The sequence below is a fragment of the Megascapheus bottae genome, chromosome 35 (assembly GCF_031878675.1).
Source record: "Megascapheus bottae isolate mThoBot1 chromosome 35, mThoBot2.hap1, whole genome shotgun sequence".
NCBI lineage: Eukaryota > Metazoa > Chordata > Mammalia > Rodentia > Geomyidae > Megascapheus > Megascapheus bottae.
This window is the reverse complement of record NC_143543.1, coordinates 1,530,178-1,552,060: the sequence shown is the minus strand read 5'-3', so window position 1 is coordinate 1,552,060 and position 21,883 is coordinate 1,530,178. Positions and strand designations below refer to the sequence as shown.

General features: G+C 43.6%; 2 protein-coding genes across 2 annotated transcripts in view; one reads left to right on the top strand and one right to left on the bottom strand.

Annotated features, from left to right (window-relative positions):
• The first annotated feature begins 388 nt into the window (after positions 1–388).
• Slco1a2 (solute carrier organic anion transporter family member 1A2) overlaps positions 389–21,883 on the top strand; it is a 43,379-nt gene continuing 21,884 nt past the window's right edge. The window contains exons 1-3 of the mRNA XM_090324552.1: positions 389–488; positions 3,982–4,071; positions 6,194–6,241. Coding sequence (XP_090180678.1) covers positions 4,005–4,071; positions 6,194–6,241 — 115 coding nt within the window. The 5' untranslated portion in view covers positions 389–488; positions 3,982–4,004. The remainder of the gene's footprint in view (positions 489–3,981; positions 4,072–6,193; positions 6,242–21,883) is intronic.
• On the bottom strand, positions 13,084–20,698 carry Iapp (islet amyloid polypeptide). The gene is made up of 3 exons (XM_090324533.1): positions 20,586–20,698; positions 15,749–15,840; positions 13,084–13,520 (listed from the first exon to the last, which is right to left on the bottom strand). The coding sequence occupies exons 2-3, from the start codon at positions 15,826–15,828 to the stop codon at positions 13,310–13,312; spliced, it is 291 nt and encodes a 96-aa protein (XP_090180659.1). The 5' UTR covers positions 15,829–15,840; positions 20,586–20,698; the 3' UTR covers positions 13,084–13,309.

The window sequence follows — 21,883 nt, the reverse complement described above, 5'->3', positions numbered from 1 at the left end:
CGGATGCTCTACCGCGCTGAGTCACAGCTCCACTCTGGTTTTCTGGTGGTTCACTGGAGATCAGAGTCTCAGGGACTTTCCTGCCCAGGCTGGCTTTGAATGGCGATGCTCAGATTTTAGCCACTTGGGTGGCTAGGATTACGGAATGACCCGCTGGGGTTCCCGGCTTGTACCTGTTGATTCTAGAGTGGTAAACACACACTCTTCAGTATGATGCCAAGATAAGAAACGTGACAGCATTGTCCTAGACAAAGAGCAGAGAGAAAGCTATTTTCTTTCTCAGTGACCTTGGAAAGATCAAGTTCCCTTCCTTGCAAAACAAATTTTGTGTTTCCTTCTTCATTGAATCCATGCCATTCCGACTTCGGTGCCAACGATGACACAGACTCATTTGTTTTGTAACTATTATTTCTTCCATTGCATGATGGGAGAAATGCGGTGCCCAAAGCCTCGAACAACCAGAAAGATGACTGTCTTTCACTGAACTGGTAAGAGTGCACATAGTGTGCGTGTGTGCGTGTGCATGTGTGTGTTTCTCTCTCTTTCTCCTCCTAACCCCTCTCTTTCTCTCTTCCTTTTCTTTCCCTTTTACTTTTCAATGGCGGTCCCAAGATAATCGGTGTAGGTTATTGGCTATTCCGGACTTAATTTTTCTTCTGGAAGTATCTTCACTCTAATGAGAATCAGATTTGAGTTAAGGAATATTAGAAATATTTAAATAGACGTGGACATATGAGTGTATGTGTGTGTGTGTGTGTGTGTGTGTGTGTGTGTGTGTGTGTGTGTGTGCCACATCTGGTTCTTTGGAGAGCAGAGTCTCCTGGATTTTCCTGCTCAGGCTGGCTTTGAACTGTGATCCTCAGACCTCAGCTTCTTGAGGAGCTGGTATGACAGACAAGCATAAACCATTGGTGTCCAGCTGTGTGACTAACTGGTTGGCAGTTATGAAAGTCTTGCTTTCTCCTGAACATTGGAGGGTCTTGATTCTGGAAGTCTCCATCCATCCTTCCACCCCCTCGTTGGCAAATAGTAAGACCATGGATGCGGTTATTTTTTTTATCCCCCATTTTTGGCTAGATTGAAAAGGTTATTAATGGAAAACCTCCTTGTCTGGCTAGGCTGCCTTTTCCCTGAAACTTCTGGTTAGAGAGAACAAAGGTACTTTTTGTTATTATTTCTGCTCACTGGTGTTTCTGGTTCACTGGTTTTTCAACCACTAAAGTCTCAGAGAGATGAGACAACACTTAAAAAACCAGGAAGTAAGTTACCACGCTGATGGTACCTACAGGATCTCAGCTTGTTGTCCTTCCTCTATTTCTCAGATACCATCTCGGCTGAGGGAACATGGAAACGCATACCTACCTAGAGCAAGAACACGTTGAAATCTATAGAATCTCTTTGTGCTATTAAATATTATTCCTATTTTTTCCCAGTCACTTAAAATACGAAGAAGACTTAGCCGACAGGCCACAGAAAAAATATGCAGGGAGGAAATTTGGCCGTATCACACACTCGCTGCTTCTGATTCCAGGATTATTCTATGTCAGGGGTTAGCAAACTTTCTTTGTAAATGAGATAAAGTAAATACTTTCAGCCTTATAAACTAGAATGTTGCTGTTCTGACGGTTCGACTAAGCATTCTGTTTAAGCAAGTAGCCATGAATGGAAAAAAGAATTAACCAGGGAGGCCAGGAGAGTGGCTTAGTGGTGGAGTGCTTGCCTAGCATGCATGAAGCCCTGGGTTCGATTCCTCAGCACCACATACATAGAAAAAGCTGGAAGTGGTGCTGTGGCTCAGGTGGTAGAAAACTAGCCTTGAGAAAGCCCAGGGACAGTGTGTAGGCCCTGGTGCAAGCCCCAGGTCTGAAAACAAACAGACAAACAAACAAAAACAACAAACATTAACCAGACACTGATGGCTCACATCTGTCATTCCAGCTACCCCGGGGGTGGGGATGGGGGTAAGGGGTGGGGGGGGCTGAGATCTGAGGATCAAGGTTCAAAGCCAACCCTGGGCACAAAAGGACCTGAGACTCTTTTTTTCATATATTTTTTATTGTAATTAATAGAAGGGTTACATTATATTCCATCAAGTAGAAGGTGCATTACTTCACATACATTGATACTCTTTCTCATGTCTTGGTCCCCATTTCCCTTCCCCCACCCCCCACCCCCATCTTGTTTCCCCCCCTTCCCTAGCCAATTTCAAATAACCAAATGCACATATATCCAGTATATCAGAGAATAAGGTGAAATACTGTAACCATATGAGATAACCAAGGGACAGCAAAAGAGATGAGAGACAACAGAGTACACTAAAGTCCCTGAAATTCTTATCTTCAATGAATGACCAAAAAGCTGGAAGAGGAGCTGTGATTCAAGAGGTGGAGGGCTAGCCTTGGGCGAAAAATAAATAAAATAAAAATGAAAGGTTAATTGAGGCCATGTTACAGGAACATTTGAACTACATAAACAAGTGACAGATAAGATTGGGCTCACAGAGCAATCCTGGTTTACCATCCAGTGATTGGCCCTTGTTTACACCATTTATCCAATGGTTGGCCCTTGTTTACTCTCTCCATCCAGTGATTGGTCCTTGTTTACACCATGCATCCAATGGTTGGCCCTTGTTTACTCTCTCCATCCAGTGACTGGCCCTTGTTTACACCCTTTATCCAATGGTTGGCCCTTGTTTACCCTCCATGCATTGATTGGTTCTTTTTTTAGGCCATTCATCCAGTGTCTGGTCCTTATCTTCTCCATCCCTGCAATGGTTGCCCCTGGGAGACTTTATTTAAATAGAGTAGAGAATCTCTGTTAAAATTACCAGCAGAGCACAGATGGGTGTGCAGCATGATAACCTGGTGGGCAGGAGTGAATGTTTCTTAGTAAGAAACATTGAACATATCCAGCACTGGGAACCCAGCGAGAAGCAAGAGAGGCTTCCAAAAGACTCTTCTTTCACCATCACGCAGGGCTGTGAAGGCTGTGGGTAAATGTTTACTGGAAGAGGAGGCGCTTGTTTCTGATTTCCAAAAAGAACTGGTGGGAAACAAATCAACTCAATCCCCAAATTGCCCAGGGTTTAAAAGATATTTTCCCCCAACTGCAAAAATAAATACATTCTGTTGTGCAACTAAAAATTATTTCTGTATGCGTGTCAAGTCAGGAGAGCATCATTTTCTGTAAAAAACAAACAAACAAAAAATCCAAACAACTTCTCAGGAGGTTAAAGGAAAAAAATGTAAGGATGTTCAACCCTTTAAGGAGATGAAAGGCTTTCTAGAATTTTCCCCCAACTCCACTATGGAACCTCTGGCCTAAGAAAAGCCTTGAGGTGTCTCACAAACGCATTCGGATATGTGTAGATCTCTTTCTGGAAAGTTCCATGCTCCTTATCAATGGCTGGTGGCTCACGTCTATAAACCTAGCTACTCAGGAGGCTGAGATCTGAGGACCATGGTTCGAAGCCAGACAGACAGCCAGAGCAGGAAAGTCCATGAGACTCTTATGAAACTCTAATTCAACATTAAAAACAAAACAGCACCACAAGTGGAGATGTGGCTCAAGGCCCCCCAAAAAAAATTAAAAAAAAAAAACAAGCAAAAACCAAAAACTCAAAAATTAGTACCCAGACCCTGCGTTCAAGTCCTAGGACCAGCACTGAAAAACAAAGCCAAACAAAACCAAAAACTATTTGGATTTATTTATTTAGTTAGTTTGGAAACAGGGAGATTTCTAGAAAGTTCCATACAATACCTTTCTGTGGGTCCTATTCCCCCCCTTCTGTCTGTTCCTTCCATGGATAGGTATGTGTGTGTTGAAATCTGAGATCCGTAGCCACCCTTATTCTTGGCTGGCTTCATCAAGTGTCAGGTGGTTTTTGTGGTTATGTTCTGGGGGGTTTGTTGTTGTTTTTCTTTTTTTCTTTTAAATGATATTTCACCGAGTCATTTTTTTTCTCTGTTTCTCTTCCTTCAGGCCTCTCCTTTTCAACATAGTACATGGACCAGCTTATTCTGTATAAGTTTGTCTTCAGGTCATGGGGCTCTGATTTCTTCTTGTCCCCAGGTAAATATCATCTTAGAAAAACACCTCCTCAAATGTCCCAGGGCTTTTTTTTTTTTAACTTATTGTTCTTCCATGCTTGGTTGGCTGTGTTTCTAGCTCCTTTTTACAGGGGAATCCTGCTTATTCTTTGAATAACTTCTTCCAGAAGTTTGTTGGTTGTTTCTTTAAATTCGCAGATTGGTTCATAAACCATGGAGGAACCAGGATGGTATCGGAGTCATTTTTGGACCGAGGTTTTGTTTTTCATTGTCTTCTATGGATAAAAGATAGGATTTAAGACTCTATTTATTCTTTTTCTGGAGTATGGTTTTTCCAAAGCGTGTCCCGGTGTCCAGAGACAGTTTATACAAACTGCAACAAAGGAGAAAAGAGGGTTTTGTGGTTGTTGTTTTTCTTTTCTTTCCTTTGTGTCTTGTGTGTGGGTTTCTCTGACTTTGGGGGGGGGGCGGTGAGGTGGACACAGACATGGAGGGACAGAGGGTGAGCAGAGGCAGAAAGTTCAAAGAATTCCAACAAAGGAAAGAAAAACAACAGGACATTCTATTATTATTATTATTATTATTATTATTATTATTATTGTTGTTGTTGTTGTTTTCTTCAATTCAACATGGCAAATTAGGAATACCACACATCTTGGCTAATGTTTCTCTTTCCGTCCTCATCTATCACCTCAGTTTTCCCAGTTCCATTTTCACACATACCCATGGAACATTTCGGGTTTATTGGCTCTTCAGTCTTCCTCTCTCTCTCTCTCCATTTCTCTCTCCTTCCTTTCTGTCTTCCTCCCCTACCCCCCAAAATAATAAATAAATAAAAGATGTTTCTACTTCTCTTGGATTCATTTTGTGAACCTGTAAGTCAGCTGTTCCAAGGACTTCACACCCTATGGCAAGTACGGATATTAAGTTGTGAAAAAATGATTCCAGGGTCCTAACTCAATGACTGTCATGGCAGAAAAGTCTATGAGACTCTTATCTCTAATTAAATAGCAAGGGGGGGAGGGAAACAGCTGCAAGTAGAGCTCTTGGCTCAAGTGGTAAAGCGCCAGCCTGGAGTGAAAGACTTCAGGGACAGCGCCCAGGCCCTGAGTTCAAATCCCTGCCCACCACACAGAAACACCACAAAAAGCCTAAATGAAGACTCCAGTAGCCAGTCTTCAGGGCACATTTTCCCGCGAAGATAACAGGCTAACGATATAAGTATCATTTTCATCTCATCCTGAATTTCTGCTGGCTGAGATGCTCTCATGGCTGCCACATCCTTCCATTCAGCCTCTCGCCAGCTCGCAAAGGACACACAGAATCACCTGCAAGCCTTGCTTTTCTCAAACCTATTTCTGGTTCACACACATCAGCACTATCCTAGGAAAAAAATATATATATAATAAAGTACATATACTATATAAGAATATACAATAAAATACATATACCATGCTATAATATATAACATATATTTAAAATTATATAGATTTTTTTTCAGAGGACTTGAAATCGGTATTTGATGCTTTCAGTCCCTTGACTGGTGCTCCATTATCTGAGCCACGTCTTCAGTTCCAGAAAAAGAATCTTTCTGTCCTTATCACTTCAATGTTTAATGTGACTTATTGGGGTGTTACTTTTATCTTAGCTAGCTACCCTGAAGACTAAACTCTTCTTGTTCAATGCCTGCATGTCTTTGTTGTTTTGTTTTGATTTTTTCCTAAGAATGATGCTTTGATGTCGAAAAAGACGCTAAAGCCCCTTCTTAATCACAGAGGAAAAGATAATAATAATAATAATAATAATTACATATATCTATTATATATATATATCAGAGTCAGCAATGTGAAATTACAATTGGGACAAAGGCCACCGAAGAGTTAATGTCTTTAAACAAAACAAAGCAGAAGGGAGGAGCCTAAAGCTAATCTTGGAACCTATTTCTAAGATTATAACCTGCTTTTATGCAATCTTTAGAGCCAAAAAAACCTTGAGCAAAGGATTAAAGCCGACAGTGCACAAAGACCCTTTTCATTTACAACCCTGCCTGTTGAAAGAAGGAGACACTTCAAACCTAAGACCTGCAGGACTCTAGAACTCCTGTAGACTCCATCCGTAAACTTTTCTTTTTCTTCACACTTGAGCTTCCAGAATCGATTCAAGAGGGGCCGGAGATGGTGCTGAAGACAAAGGTAAAAAAAAAAAAAGTCATTCATTTAACTTGGGGCCTTGGTGGGCTGTAAATTCAGATTGATTTTGCCCTGGGTGGGAAATGGGGTGTGTGTGTGTGTGTGTGTGTGTGTGTGTGGACACCTGAATGATGGATTTGACAGTGCTTGTGTTTGCTGGTGGGTTTGTCCACACTTTCATGGAACTTTCTCTCTGATGTAGGACAGATTTTTTTCCCCCCTTTGGCGCCATAGCCTTTATAGTTCTCGTCTCTGTTTTGCGTTTGTCGTTTTCTGTGGTGTGAAGGAGTAGAGATGAGTGACAAGACGTGGCTGTAATTCCTTTGCATTTTGTCATTTGTTAGAAGGGCCCAGCTCCACCACTTTTGTGCATCTGTTTTATTCCAGGTCAACCTTTACATCCCAATCAAGCCCCGCATCCCTGAAATTCTAGAGTATTCTAACCCACCCACCCAGGGAGGGGAGAGATGCATTCACCCTCAACGTGTAAAACGCCTCTGCACCCACAGATGCATGTGCATTTAAAGGGAAAAAAAGCCAGTTTGGTGCACTGCTCTTGAGCATGCCTAGCAGGACGTGAGTCTCGCATGTGTGAGACCCTTGCACCACAACACAATGACAAACAACAAACAAGCGTGACTGGTCCCCTGTCTCTCCCTCACCACAAACCCTGTTTGTGCAGGAGAGATTTCTGCAGAGAAAAGCAAAGCGTTGTGGACGGCAGACCACAACCATAACCATTTCTGAGCGCCCTCCCCACCCTGGCTGTGGGAGAACAGTTAAATTTCAATAAATAAGCTAATACTGATGAATACAATTTATGAATGTCATTATTCAGATAACCACTCACCTTTGTACGCTCTTAATATAATTCGCTAATCTTTATGAGTAGAATGCATCAGTATGATCACCGATTAACTATTCGTACAACTCATAACCTGCATTTGTGAATAGTTTATTCATAGAATGCATTAATATAATCACCAATGTAACTATTAATATAACACATAACCTTCATGTGTTGCAAATAGAAGTTATTAATATGTATTGATAAAGTTTTAATACAATTGCCTGTAGGACAATATAACTAACTACATTGATACATTTAGATAGCTTATTAATATCTATTAATATAATTGACTAATACTTATAACCACCGACACAACTATTAACATAATAACTTTCTCTACTATGAATATAATTTATCAATATGCATCAACATAATTAACCATATAATAATACACTTTCTATACAACTAATATTGTTTTTATTAATGTAATTTATTAATACCTACCAATATAATTTTACTATAGGGGAAGACAAGGGCATTGGGTTATTTCCTTAGCAAGCAGTGAGAGGTAGCACCTTTTCCCCTCTCTTCCATTTCTTGGAATTTGTCTCAATAAATATTATTTTATATGATTGGATGCACAGAAAATATGATCACATGCACATAGGTGTCTTTCATTCTGGAAAAAAGAATCGTTTTTCTCACCTAGATGCATTCCCCGCCCCCCCAACGTTCTGCTTGATGTAGTTCACCTCTATTTTGTTTTCCTCTTGTAGTGGTAATTTTAGAATTTATCAACCTTTCCCGATGGTGATGGTGATGGTGATGACAAAATGGTCGTGGGTTATGTGTGTAAGATGGGGACTGTGGTGGGGGGAGCACTGGAAAGGAGAAGAAGGAAGAAAGGAATACAGAAAGACAGAGAAGGTGGAAAGTTATCTATCTATCTATCTATCATCTATATCCATCCATCCACCTATATCTATCATATCTATCTATCTATCTATCTATCTATCTATCTATCTATCTATCTATCTATCTATCTATGTATCTACTCATCCATCCATCCCTCTACCCCACTATCTATCTATCTATCTATCTATCTATCTATCTATCTATCTATCTATCTATCTATCTATCTACCTATCTATCTATCTATCATATGTGCTTGTAGTTTTCACTGATCTGTTCGTCTTCTATTATATATCATCTATCTATCTATCTATCTATCTATCTATCTATCCATCCATCCATCTATGTATCTATCTATGTATCTATCTATGTATCTATCTATCTATCTATCTATCCATCCATCCATCCATCCATCCATCCATCCATCTATCTATCTATCTATCTATCTATCTATCTATCTATCTATCTATCTATCTATCTATCATATGTGCTTGTAGTTTTCACTGATCTGTTCGTCCTCTATTATATATCATCCATCTATCATCTAGATCATCTATCTCTGCATCTATTATCCATCTTTTATTATCCACAGATCTTCGGTTGATTTCATCATCATCATCACCATCATCATCTGCCTAGCTATTGCCGGCATGAAAGTCCAGTAAAAACCATCCAGGGCTGCCTGGAAAAGGGGGGGTGAGGAAGGGCAGCAGGGAAGGAGGGGGGAGCTGTGCAGTCTGGCATGGAAATACCATAAAACATGCATGAAGCCCTGGGTTCGATTCCTCAGTACCGCATACATAGGAAAAAAAAACAGAAGTGAAGCTGTGGTTCAAGTGGTACAGCACCAACCTTGAGCAAAGCAAAAGGAAAAGAAAAAGAGCTTAGGGACAGTGCCCTGGCCCTGAGTTCAGGTTCCACAAATGGCCTCCAAAGGAAAAAAACAATAATGAGAAATTCGACAGGTGAAAGGCCATTAGCCATGTCTAATGGTCGTGGTTGAAATGGTTGGTATTGAACTTGACATTGCCAAAGATGCCACAGGAAGCACATCGTGCATGGCTGGTAACTCCTCTGCCTCCCCCCCCAAAGGACCCCAAAAATACTCATACAGAAGGCAGTTGCCTCTCCCTCTTGGCTGACGCCCAGGCACCCCAGGATGGAAATTTCCTGCGTGGAGAAAGCCTGCCCTGAAAGGCAAAGCCGGGGAGAAGATAAGAGTGGCTTTGTTCAGCCATGGGGGAAGAATGGAGTTGGAAAAGAAAGAAATAGCTGAGATTTTTCTGTTTAATTTTGTTTTGCATTGGCCGCTGTGAGGCCAAAGGGCCCCGGAATAAATTGCAGTCATGTTCTAGAGACATTCGTGCAGGACTAGAACTTGGGGGGGGGATTGAAACAAATACCCCCCCCAAAGAAATAAGATCCTGAGGAGTTGCTTGAGGAGGTGCCTGTAATCCCAGCTACTCAGGAGGCTGACCTCTGAGGACCGTGGTTCGAAGCCAGCCACGCCAGAAAAATTCATGAGAGTCTTATCTCCAATAAATGAGCAAAAATAAATAAATAAATGCATTCTTTTTTTTTTTAAATGCAAAGCTAGGAAGGTGGCTTGGTGGGAGAGTGCTTGCCTAGCATACATGAAGCCCTGGGTTCGATTCCTCAGTAGCACATAATCAAAAATTAAATTAAATTAAATTATTTTGGGGGGGGGAATGGAAAGTGAGAAGTGGCTCCAGTGGTAGAGCACCCTAGCTTTGACCAGGCCCTGAGTTCAAGCCCCAGGACACACACACACACACACACACACACACACACACACACACACACACACACACACAGAGTCACTTGAAAGCCTCAGCACCTGCGTGGTTTCGTTTAGCCTCAGAATTAGCCACACAAAACAATTTGGATAAGCAGCAGAGAGAGAAGGTTTGCCTCTCCCCCCCCCCCCCGCCACCCGTCCCCCCTCCCCGATTATCTCCTTATAAATCACATTTGTTCCAGGTGACTGGACTTGCGAGTCGTTTCTATTGCTAGGGCCAGGAAGACGCAGGAAGTCCTCAGGAATGTCTTTCTAGCTTCTCCGGAGGCTGAGATCGGGCAATTCAGGTTCAAAGCCAACCCAGGCAGGGAATTCCATGAGATTCTTATCTCCAAGGAATCACCAGAAAACTGCAAATGGGGGCCTTGGCTCAAGTGGTAGAGCGCCAGCCTTGAGCAGGGGCAGAGCCCAGACTGTGAGTTCAAGCCCAGGATGAGCACACAAAGAAAACAAAGCAAAAATACAATTCTTTCAGGCTATCTATGTATGTATATACACACACACACACACACACACACACACACACACACACACACACACACACACACACACACACATCCCGATTCTGGGGTTGGAACTCAAGGCTTTGTGTTCTTGCTTGGATTTCTGATTTGTGCACAAAGCTGATTCTCTACCACTTGAACCACTCACTTCTCCGATTTGGCCTTTTTTTTTTTGCCAAATCATTGGAGATCGGAGTCCCCTGGACTTTCCTGCCCCGGCTGGCTTTGAACCTCCATCCTCAGATCTCAGCCTCCTGAGGAGCTGGCGTGACAGGCGGGAGCCACCGGCCCCCCCAGACTCTTTCTTGTGCTCCTTTCCTCCATCATGACGCAGAGCTTTCAGTGTGTGTAGGCCTCTCGCCCTTGACCTCAGGCGTCTGTGCAACCAACGGGAGCTGGTGCTTCCTTTCAGAGACCCGTGAGTTCTGAGCAGGTGGAAAGTGGTGAGGCCCAAAACAACATTTGAAGCAACCACAGGCCAAGTTCTCCTCCCCAACCATCCTCTTAGTCTCTCTCTCCCAGACACAAGTTCCAGGTTTCTGGTGTGCATTTTGTTAGACTGTAAGTTAGCTGTTCAAAGGCATCCATTCCATACCTCAGTAAATAGGTATGTGTGTATATATATATGAATGCATATATATGGATTATGTGTATCTATGTAAATGTAGAAATATATACAGATGTATATATGTGTATAGACACTATTATTCCTATATACATAAATATATATAAATATATACCTCATACATGCTTATATTATATATATTTCTCTTTTTTCTTTTGCCAGTCCCGGGGACTGAACTCAGGGCCTGAGCACTGTCCTTGGACTTTCTCAAGGCTAGAGCTCTACCACTTGAGCCTCAGCACCACTTCTGGCTTTTTTCTATGTATGTGGTACCGAGGAATCAAACCCAGGTCTTCATGCATGCGAGGCAAGCACTCGACCACTAGGCCACACTCCCAGCCCCATAGAGTTATGATTTAGATCTCACTTGCACATATGAGAGCAAAACATATGATTTTCGTCTCTCCAGGCCTGACTTAACTTCATTTCTCAGCAAATATCATTCACATATCCACATGTCAGCGGTCATATTCTCTGTAAGATCGGGGAAAGACGGGGAAAGACGGGGAAAGACTCCTCTGTCTGCGTGGCCATGTCATCTTCTTCACCTTTGCTTTTTAAATCTAAGTCCGTATGCTTTTCTTTTTAAATAAGAGATTGGCTATTCCTTTAGCTTGAGAACTATCCATGCAAGACGTCGATGCCGGAAAAGCTTTATGGATTTGTGGATTGTTTCTTGTCTACGTGGTACCTTTTGTAGCTGCTTGAAATCTTTTTTTTTTTTGAATTTTAGAATTTTCCCCTACCCTTTTTATCTCCATACAGGACAATTCTGCTGGATATTCCCTCTCTGTCTCTCTGTCTCTATGTCTGTCTGTCTGTCTGTCTGTCTGTCTGTCTGTCTGTCTGTCTCTCCCTCTCTGATCTGAGGCTGGGACTTGAATTCAGTACCTGATGCTTCTGCTCCTGGTCTGGTCTCTACCCATGGCGCCACGCCTCCGATCCTCGGATATAGTTGCTCTATTGTCTGCCCTTTTCCCGCGATGGATTTAGACTTCATTTCTTTACCCGATCAGAACCTTTTGTCTTAGAGAACAAAAGGATTATTCCCACTGGGGAAGTGGGTGGATTTTTCTAGAACCTGTTTCTTGTGCAGTCAACACACACACACACACACACACACACACACACACACACACACACACACATATGGTCAATGACTCTATTATACTAGTGGTTCCTAAAGGAAGTAGGGTCTCACAAGGTAATTCTACTCACAAGCAAAATGTGCTTTTTCATGATAGATGGGCTCTGTGTGTCATATATATATATATATATATAAATATGATGCATGCATTCTATCTATATATCCTAGAAAAGATATAGAGAATACACATATATAGCCTATATATGTTATATATAATGGGAAAAAATCATAGAAAAGTATGCCAAAAATACAATATATATAAGATATATTTGTAGAAAATATATATTGAAAACTGTATCAGGGCTGAGAGTTTGGCCTAGTGGTAGAGTGTTTGTCTAGCATGCAGGAAGCCCTGGGTTCGATTCCTCGGTATCACATATATAGAAAAAGCCAGAAGTGGTGCTGTGGCTCAAGTGGTAGAGCTCTAACCTTGAGAAAGTCCAAGGACAGTGCTCAGGCCCTGAGCTCAAGACCCAGGATTGAACAAAACAACCTCAAGAACCATAAGTAAATGAACAAAAATGTTTGTTCCCATGAAAGCTACCTGGTGGAGTGGAAATAAAACATATGGCTAAGTGTGTGTGGGGGGAGTGTATATAATGCTTCCAAAGCTTATGTATAGACTTACCCAACTAATCACCTCATACAATGGGTAACATCTCATTTAATCTACACACTAACGAATACTTCTCCCGGCACACGTCTCGTTTCTGTCGTGGGGGAGATGTGACCTGGGACACGCTTTGTGCAGGTGGTGACGGCACATTTGAATGAAGTTTGAGAGATCGTTCACTGGATTGCACTTTATTTTGGTTGGAAATCGTGGACATAAGACCAGCTCAGCTGAGCATCCAAACAGAACTTTATACTCTCCTCTGTTTATTTCAGTATACAGCCCAGGGCACACACACACACACACACACACACACACACACACACACACACACACAGAAATGGCCATGTAATGACAGAATCCACAGGGCATATTTTAATCCATGGAAATCAGGTCACTGGGGGCAGAATTAAAGAATTAAATATTTGAAATATATATATATATATATTTCTTTTGGTCAATCCTGCCTGGGTTTTGAACTCAAGGCCTGGACGCTGTCCCCAAGCTTCTTTTGCTCAAGGCTGGCGCTCTACCACTTGAACCACAACTCTACTACTGGCTTGTTGTTTTGTTTTAGTAGTACTTTGGAGATAAGAGTCTCCAGGACTTCCCTTCCTGTGAACCACCCCAGGGGAGGGGGGTGGATTCGAACGCAGGACTTGCTACAGGGGCAGATGGTCCAGTGGTCCCTGGGCCCAGGCCCCGGGCCAGCTCCTCTTGCCATAGGTGTTGGCGCCCACGTTGGTGGGAGGTGGCACAGCCCCCAGGCTGTGGCTGGAACGGACCAGGAAGCTGGCCAGGCGGTGAGTGGTGCAGGTGGCCGTGTTGCAAGCTCTCTTGTCCACCTGTGTGTCCACGCGTGGGCTGGGTCCCCTGCATGGAGGAAGAGGGGAGAAGCTGAGAGCCAGGGTTGCCAACACATCCAGATCACAACCAGAGAGTCCAGATTTGCAACAGAGCGCAGGCGTGCTGCATGTCACACCGAGAAACACATGACGCCGTGCACGCGTGCGTGTGTTTATTCATGTATGCATGCAGCCAGGTAGAAAGACACACGTGCACAAGTATACAGATATACATACATATATAAGCTGCATCATCTTTACTTATTTATTTTTTGCCAGTCCTGGGGTTTGAACTCAGGGCCTGAGCACTGTCCTTGGACTTTCTCAAGGCTAGAGCTCTACCACTTGAGCCTCAGCACCACTTCTGGCTTTTTCTAGGTATGTGGTACTGAGGAATCGAACCCAGGTCTTCATGCATGCTAGGCCAGCACTTTACCACTAGGCCAAACTCCAGACACACAGAGGGAGTTCGTAGTTAGAAGGGGTTGGGAAATTTGTCACATCTTCCATGCTGTCTGTGGTTTCCTAATCTGTTGCATATTCTACCTTGAAACTCCTCTTAAAATGAAAAATAGATCAAGAGTGTGACCTAAGGATAGAGTGCTTGCTTAGCAGACACGAAGCCCTGGGTTTGATTCCTTGGTACCACATACACAGAAAAAGCCAGAAGTGGTGCTGTGGCTCAAGTGGTCGAGCTCTAGCCTTGAGAAAGTCCAAGGACAGTGCTCAGGCCCTGAGTTCAAGACCCAAGATTGGCAAAAAAAAAAAATGAAAAAAATAAATAAATATGAAATTTTAAAAAATAAGACCAATCATGCTGATTTCAGGAAACACTGTTCTATTCTAAAAGCAATTTTGCTTGGAAGAAAGCCTCATGGCGTATCTTGTCATTATTCAAGGTAAGAGATCACGAACCTAATATAAAAATAATTGGGTAATAGATAATGATCCAAATGATTCAGTCTCAGAGTGACAGTCACAGCCGTAAGAAGCTCAAACCCACAGAGACACATTAGACAGAGGAGCTTCGCAAATCTCTATCATTGTTTAATTATCCAGGTATTGACACACAGGATAACCCAGTTCATTTCCCTGCCGTTCTTTAATTGTTCTGCTGATGAGAAAATTCATGCTATTTTTATCTATGAAAAGAAACAGACAATGGAAAATTACAGCCTGTTCCGGGGAAGAACATTTTGTAGTTTTGTTTTTTAAAGCTTTGAAATGACAAAGAAAATCTTGTCTTGATTCCTGCTATCTATTACACGTAGTGATAGCATGTGTGCGCGCGCGCGCGTGTGTGTGTGTGTGTGTGCGTGTGTGTGTGTGTGTGCATGTGTGTGTCCTGAGGTTTGAACTTAGGGCCTGGGCGCTGTCCCTGAGCTTCTTTCCCTCCAGGCTGGCGCTCTACCCCTTGAACCACAGCTCCACGTCTGGTTTTCTGGTGGTTCACTGGAGATCAGAGTCTCCTGGACTTTCCTGCCCAGGCTGGCTTTGAACCTGTGATCCTCAGATCTCAGCCTCCTGAGGAGCTGGGGTGAGGGGCGGGAGCCACGGGTGCTGGCTTGTCCTTTCCAAAATTTAATTTCATTGTTCTTCTAAAGGTGATATGCAGAGGGATAGCCCTTACCTAAGTCAAGAATGAGAACACTTCTCTTCTCTTTTTCTTTTTCGGATAATATCATCCCTTCCCTTCATTAATTCTCCTTAAAACTCAACGTCTCCTGAATCGTAATACCACTTCTATTTCTATGGATTGGCAATGCGTGAGAAACGGGGAGCTGTGGATGGTTCAGAGCTTTGGAAGAAGAGGGAATTAGGTCTTCCGGCAGTGAGAGCCCGTGTGATTTCAAAGAATTCAAGCAGGCCTGGCCTGGAAATGCACAGGGTCTGGTGCTTTGTTATTTAGCACTGTTGAATTCTAAAGGCCAAACGTTTTACAAGGAAGGTATGGAGAGAGAAAGAAAGAGGGAAGGAAAGCCAGGAAACCAGGTACTGCTGGCCTCTCGCCTGTTACCCCAGCCCCTCAGGAGGCTGAGATCTGAGGATCGCAGGTTCAAAGCCAGCCCGGGCAGGAAAATCCAGGAGACTCTGATCCCCAGTGAACCACCAGAAAACCAGACGTGTGGTTCAAGTAGTAGAGCGCCAGCCTGGAGTGAAAGAAGCTCAGGGACAGCACCCAGGCCCTGAGTTCAAGACCCAGGGCCAACAGGAGGGAAAAAAAAAGAGAGAGAGAAATTTCTAATGTTCCCTTACCTTTCCTCAGGCGTGGCGCTCAGATGGTTGCATGTAACAGAGAACACGAGAAGGATAGCCCACAATTTTAGGGGAGCCATTGCTCGTCAAATCTGCTTGGGGAAAAAAAAAAATCAGGCCCTGAAATCAAGGTGGTTTTATCCGCGGTGGATGCAATTTCCACTTAGAGCTGAAGTGAACATGGAGAGGGGGGAGAAACACGGAAGGGTGGATACCATTCAAGATGCATTGTGCCTGCAAAGGAATGTGTTTCGGTGAAATCCCCTCTTTCTTCAAGGGCTTGAGGATAAGAAAAGTAATACGTAGGTATTATACACTTATACACGTATCATGCATTATACCAGGCATGTTTCTGCGTATGTATCCAGATATCACCTATATTACATACACACACCATGCATGTTCATATGTGTTTACACATATATCACACCCATTTGTGTGCATGTGTTATATATTCTCATTATACGCTGTGTGTAATGCACATATTCATAATGCATATACTATATAACAACATAGACATTGTAATGTCTACAACATACATTTTGTATATAATATACGCTACATACAATGTATAGAATATTTACATGCATTATACAATGTGTTTATAACATGCACCATGTAGATAATATTTACTATATAAATGCACACAATATTATATGCATTCTATGTGTTTATAACATATCCCATGTAAGATGCGTATCATGCACACTGTATCACATATGTTATCGTATGTAACATATATTGTACATGCAAGTCACATGCATATTGTAGACTATATTTTACATGTAAGATCTCCTTCTTTGAAATAAGCCATATATCAAAGACGGTTTTCCCCCCCACTAAAGAAGATGCAATATATAATACATGCTACAATATATAATTGCATATGACATATACTATAGAACATAACATATTTTATCCCTTACTTTGAAACAAGCCACATATTTAAGCACAAGTCCATTTTTCTCTTCCTAAATAATCTTTTCCCTGTAATGGAGAATTCTTTACCTGTTAATGTTTCAGCCAAATCGGGGGCAAAAAAAAATATATATATATATATATGCCTCTGAGAGCAAAATCAAAGCAGAATAAAGAAGAAAAGGCCAGCTTGCGGGAGCTGGGGTGGTGCCCCTCTGCTCTCTGTGGGGCTTTTATATCCTGTCCCACCTGGCTCAGAGCTGACGTGAGGCCACAAAGCTGCTGTCATCCATTCCGGCCTCTGTCCATGGAAAGAGTGGACAGATGGGGCCGCCCTGGGTAAATATGAACAGAACCATTACCGCTGCTTGCTTGGCATTGTGTGACTGCACAGAGAACCGTCTCTCTTTGCAAAACCCCCAATGCGAGCCTTTGAAAACGAAATGCAATCATAAGCACTCGATTTAATAATAATAATAATAAAAGAAATGGGAAAGTTGCAATGGATGACGCCTGACAATAATTGTAAGTGGACACAAAGGGGAAAAACCAGGAGGAAATGGGAGAGAAGCAGTAAAATCCATTAGCTTAGTCCCTCGGACGTCGAAATTGAAGGGAAAATGTATTTGCTGCATAAGAAAGAGGAGAGATGGAAAGCATAAAACCAAGTGCTGTGTCCTTTTATGCCAATGACTCAGGAGGCTGAGATCAGAGGATCTCATGTTAAGGCCAGCCTGGGTGCTGTCTCTGAGCTTTTGCACTCAGGGCTGGTGTTCCACCGCTTGAACCACGGCACCAGGATTTTTGCCGATTCATTGGAGATCAGAGTCTCATGGACTTTCCTACCCAGGCTGGCTTTGAACCACGATCCTCCTATTTCAGTTCTTGAGTAGCTGGGGTGACAGGTGAGAGCCACTGGCTTCTCTTTCCCACAACTCCACCCCCAGTAATTTTTGTTTTTTAACATAAAATGGGTACGTGCTTCCCAGTTCACAAAAACCAGATGGTCTTTCGGCACTGAAAATAGAACTAGCCAGTTTCCCTGCCTGTTTGCGCTGGAGTTTACACAGGGTGTTCAGAGGATTGAAGGAAAGAACTGTTCTCGTCTGTCTATTCTGGGGTGTTTAGTTCTTTGTGTTCTATTTATTTATTATTTATCTATTCCTGTCCCCCCCATACACACAGAATGGTTTTTTTTCTGTCTTTTCAAGTTGTTTGGATTCCTTGGCAATTGGCAATCAACACAGTCACTTTGATAGTCATATTTTTAACTTTTCCGGAGTTCTTGCATGGAGAGTATTCTGTTTATGTCTCATGGATGTACTTTGGGGTGGGCTTTTTTTTTTTCCCTTTCCTTTTTCTTTTCCCTATTTCCTTTTGAAGTTCTCTTCCTTGCTCCTTTCCCTTGGTTTCTCAGCCCCAAAGCATTTTTTCCCCCTCCATATTTTTCTTTTTGAAGCTTCCTTGAACTATCTCATGCCCCTTACTGCTTCGTTTCTGCATTATCACGTAGCACCATTTTAGAACCTCACTGAAGAATTAGCCCAAGAATGTAATGGCCCAGCTACCCCAATCTGAACACGCTGGAAGCCTTGCTCAAAATCAATACGACACCTAGGTCTGTCGTCTTAAAACATTTCCTTGGACCATTTTTGTTGTGGTGGGGTTTGCGTTATCCTGGAACTTACTTCAACTCAGGGTCTGGGCGCTGGGCCTTTTCCTCTCCAGACTGGTGCTCTACCACTTGAGCCACAGCTCCACTTGCAGCTTTATGGTGGTTTGCTACAGATAAAGGGTTTTATGGACTTTCTTGCCCGGGCTGGTTTTGAACCTTGGTCCTCAGATCTCAGCCTCCTGAGCAGCTGGGATGCCAGGCTCATTTTCCAAGTTTGTCATGATAGTTCACGGGAGGTAAGAATCTCACCGAGTTTTCTGCCCTGGGCTTTGAATATGTCAGGAATGGAAACAAGGAAATGAAACAACATATGGTTCTGCGCAGGGAGTGTGGCCTGGTGGTAGAGTGCCCGCCTAGCATGCACGAAGACCCGGGTTCGAGTCCTCGGTACCACATACATAGACAAAAACAGACGTGGAGCTGTGGCTCACGTGGTAGAGTGCTAGCTCTTTAAGAAGCTCAGGGACAGCGCCCAGGCCCTGAGTTCAAGACCCAGGCCTTGAACACTACAGAAAGAAAATCACTATATATTTATGATGTTTGAGTTTTCATTGGAGTTGAAGGTAGACTTAGCGGAGCCTCCTTTGCAGATATTTCTGAATGTGGAAGGCTCATTTCGCTTTAATTTTCTTCATGAGATTCTTTTTCCTCCTTTCCCTCCTTCCTCCCTTCCTTCTGGCTTTTTGAAACCAGGAAGGCCTATACAATGACCCAGGGAACAAAGAACCCAGACTGAAAACGAACAGAGTCTCCCCAGCAGAAATCAAGGACAACGTCTGTCCTCCACCAGCTGGAGTTGTCATTTAACACGGGTGACCCACACGCTTCACCAGAGCGTTCCATCCCCGACCCATCCAGGGCCTCAGGTGACCATTCAGCATTACCTAATGAGCCCCACACGGCCCAGCTGACCATGGAGCCATTAGAGGAGGAACTAGAAAATGCCACACCACCCACTATTTATCCAGAGCTTCAACCGGTGTCTGCTGCAACACAGGGGTCATTATTTTATTTACCCATCCCCGGGCAGAGATGGGAATAGACATTTCCATTCCCGATTCGTTTACACAGAAGCAGTCAGCCAGGGGGGCTGTCATTGCATTTATGTTGATTTTGTTTCATTTACTGTCAGTCCTGCGTCTTGAACTCATTTACTCTCAGCCTCGTATTTATGAATGCACAGGAAAAAATACATTAAGAGCTGGGGGCTGCTGGTTCAGGCCTGTCATGCGAGCGACTCAGGAGACTGAGATCTGAGGGTCACAGGTTCAAAGCCAGCCTGGGCAGGAAAGTCCAGGAGACTCTGATCTCCAGTGAACCACCAGAAAACCAGACGTGGAGCTGTGGTTCAAGGGGTAGAGCGCCAGCCTTAAGAAAGTCCAAGGACAGTGTTCAGGCCCTGAGTTCAACACCCAGGACTGGCCAAAAAAAAAATTAACACAGAAAAAGCCAGCAAAGACCCAGTTTGGAGGCTCAGCAAACGAGGGGTTTTAGCGAGTCTAAAAGGGGAAGTAGAGGTTACGAAGAGGGTAAAGATTCCTGTCATCAAGGTCTCAAGCTTTTTTAATTCATTGATTCTAACGTTTAAACAGCTCTACCTCTGTCTTGCCGAGATGGATTGCCTTTCATTGAATCCATTTCTGTCTTCTAAACTCTGTAACCCTTTCCTGGCCCCAGAGCTCTGTAATTGATAGAATCCACAGTGCCTGGTAGGAGGGAGGAGGAAGAAGGGGAGGAGGGGGGGAAATTTGGCCCAATGTTGAGTCCAGCAGGGATCGGGTGTAAAGAAATCCTCTATCGAAACTGGCTTAACAAGATTCTTGCTCTAACTGGCCCGAGAATGCTGGATTGAATGTCCACGTCAGGACCTGGAGAGGGTAAACTGATCTCTTGTCTGCATGTTGGCCCAAGAGTATATCTTGTAATGAACACATTCACTGAGTAATTGCATGGCCCTTGGGCTTGAGCTCAGGCCTGAGCACTGTCCTTGGACTTTCTCAAGGCTAGAGCTCTACCCCTTGAGCCTCAGTACCACTTCTGGCTTTTGTTCTATGTATGTGGTACTGAGGAATCGAACCCGGGTCTTCGTGTATGCTAGGCGAGCACTCTACCACTAGGCCACGCTCCCAGCCCCACAGACAGAATTCAGGTTTCTTCTCTATTTCTGTGTCTTGTTCTGGCTTGTAGTTAAAAGTTATATCCCCCCACTCTCTCCCTGGTCCTCACCCCCCTAAAAAAAAATACCTTTGAGCTGTGATTGATAGATGTCAACCAATAGAAGGGGACGATACGAAACACAACAAAAGCCACCGCCGACTGTGCCTTCACCTCCCCTTGGCAAGTTGTCTTCCTTGTGGCCATTGGTCGAGATGGCTTCAGCTGGACTCTGCCCCCGCCCGCACCCCGCCCTCTGTCTCCCCATTCAGCTGGTTATTAAAGATTCGTGGGACTGTGTGGCTTTCATGAGATCTTGGCTGGTGTGACTCATTTTCCCCTCCAGGGACAAGCTCCTCCTTCTGACAATCATCTCCTTTACCTTCTTCATGTATGTACTATTAGCTTTGACAAGCTAAGGTCAAGCCTTTTTATTTCATTATTGTTGCAATAGCGCTGGATGGGAGGGGAAATTAAACGCAGGCTTCTGGTTCAATCTCCCCCTCCCCAGGGCATTTCTAATAACCACAAACTATGCCACTATAGAGTGGAACTAAGACTGCATATTCATTCTGTCTTTTTTTAAATTGTATTCTCTTGCTATGAAGGAATTTGGTAAACCAAAGATATTTTAAAATCTAGACAGGGACCGGATGCTGGCAGCTCCGGCATCATCCCAGCTACTCACGAGGCTGGAATAGGAGGATCGTGGTTCACGGCCAGCTCAGGCAGGAAAGTCTGTGACACTCTTATCTACAAATAACTATTCCCCCCCCCCACCTTATAGCCAGAAGTGGGCTGTGCCTTTAATTGTGTTACCCCACACTACCAATTTATGTCCTGACATAGGTTTTTCTGCTATTTTTCCCCCTTTTTTGTTCCCACCACCCCTAAAACACACCAAAAGCAGCTAAGAGAAAACTCACCCATCTTGGCCTAAGGGGGAAAAAAAAATCACAGGGACCCAGGGACCCATTACATAAGCCTCTGTTTGCATGGAGGAGGGTTTAGTCGCAGAATCTTCTTTATCAAGCCTCGCCTTGTGTTTTCGTTGGCAGTGGGGAGGGAAGGGGACGCGAGGACAGTGTGTATTTTGGGGACAGAGATCACCCTGAGACCGAGGCTGGACTCACAAAAGAGGAGCTGTTCCCTGGCTGGCCCTGGGCCTTGCACGTGTCTCCTGTGGGGCTGTGCCAGCTTGGTGGTTTTGAGTACTGAGAATCCAAGATGTTTGTTCCCTTGTTAAAGACAGTGTCTGGAAAGAGGGTAGGCTGGAAGGTGTGTGTGTGTGTGTGTGTGTGTGTGTGTGTGTGTGTGTGTCTGTGGGGGGGGGGTTATGAGTCTTCAGTTTTTCCTGGCCTTAATTTGTCTTCCTCCCTCCCTCTCCC

Excerpts from the sequence above, each read along its gene's own strand:
- Iapp (XM_090324533.1), bottom strand. The coding sequence starts at position 15,828 with ATGGCTCCCCTAAAATTGTGGGCTATCCTTCTCGTGTTCTCTGTTACA. Across the intron at positions 13,521-15,748 it reads AGCGCCACGCCTGAGGAAAG|GGGACCCAGCCCACGCGTGG; the intron begins GTAAGGGAACAT and ends TCCTCCATGCAG.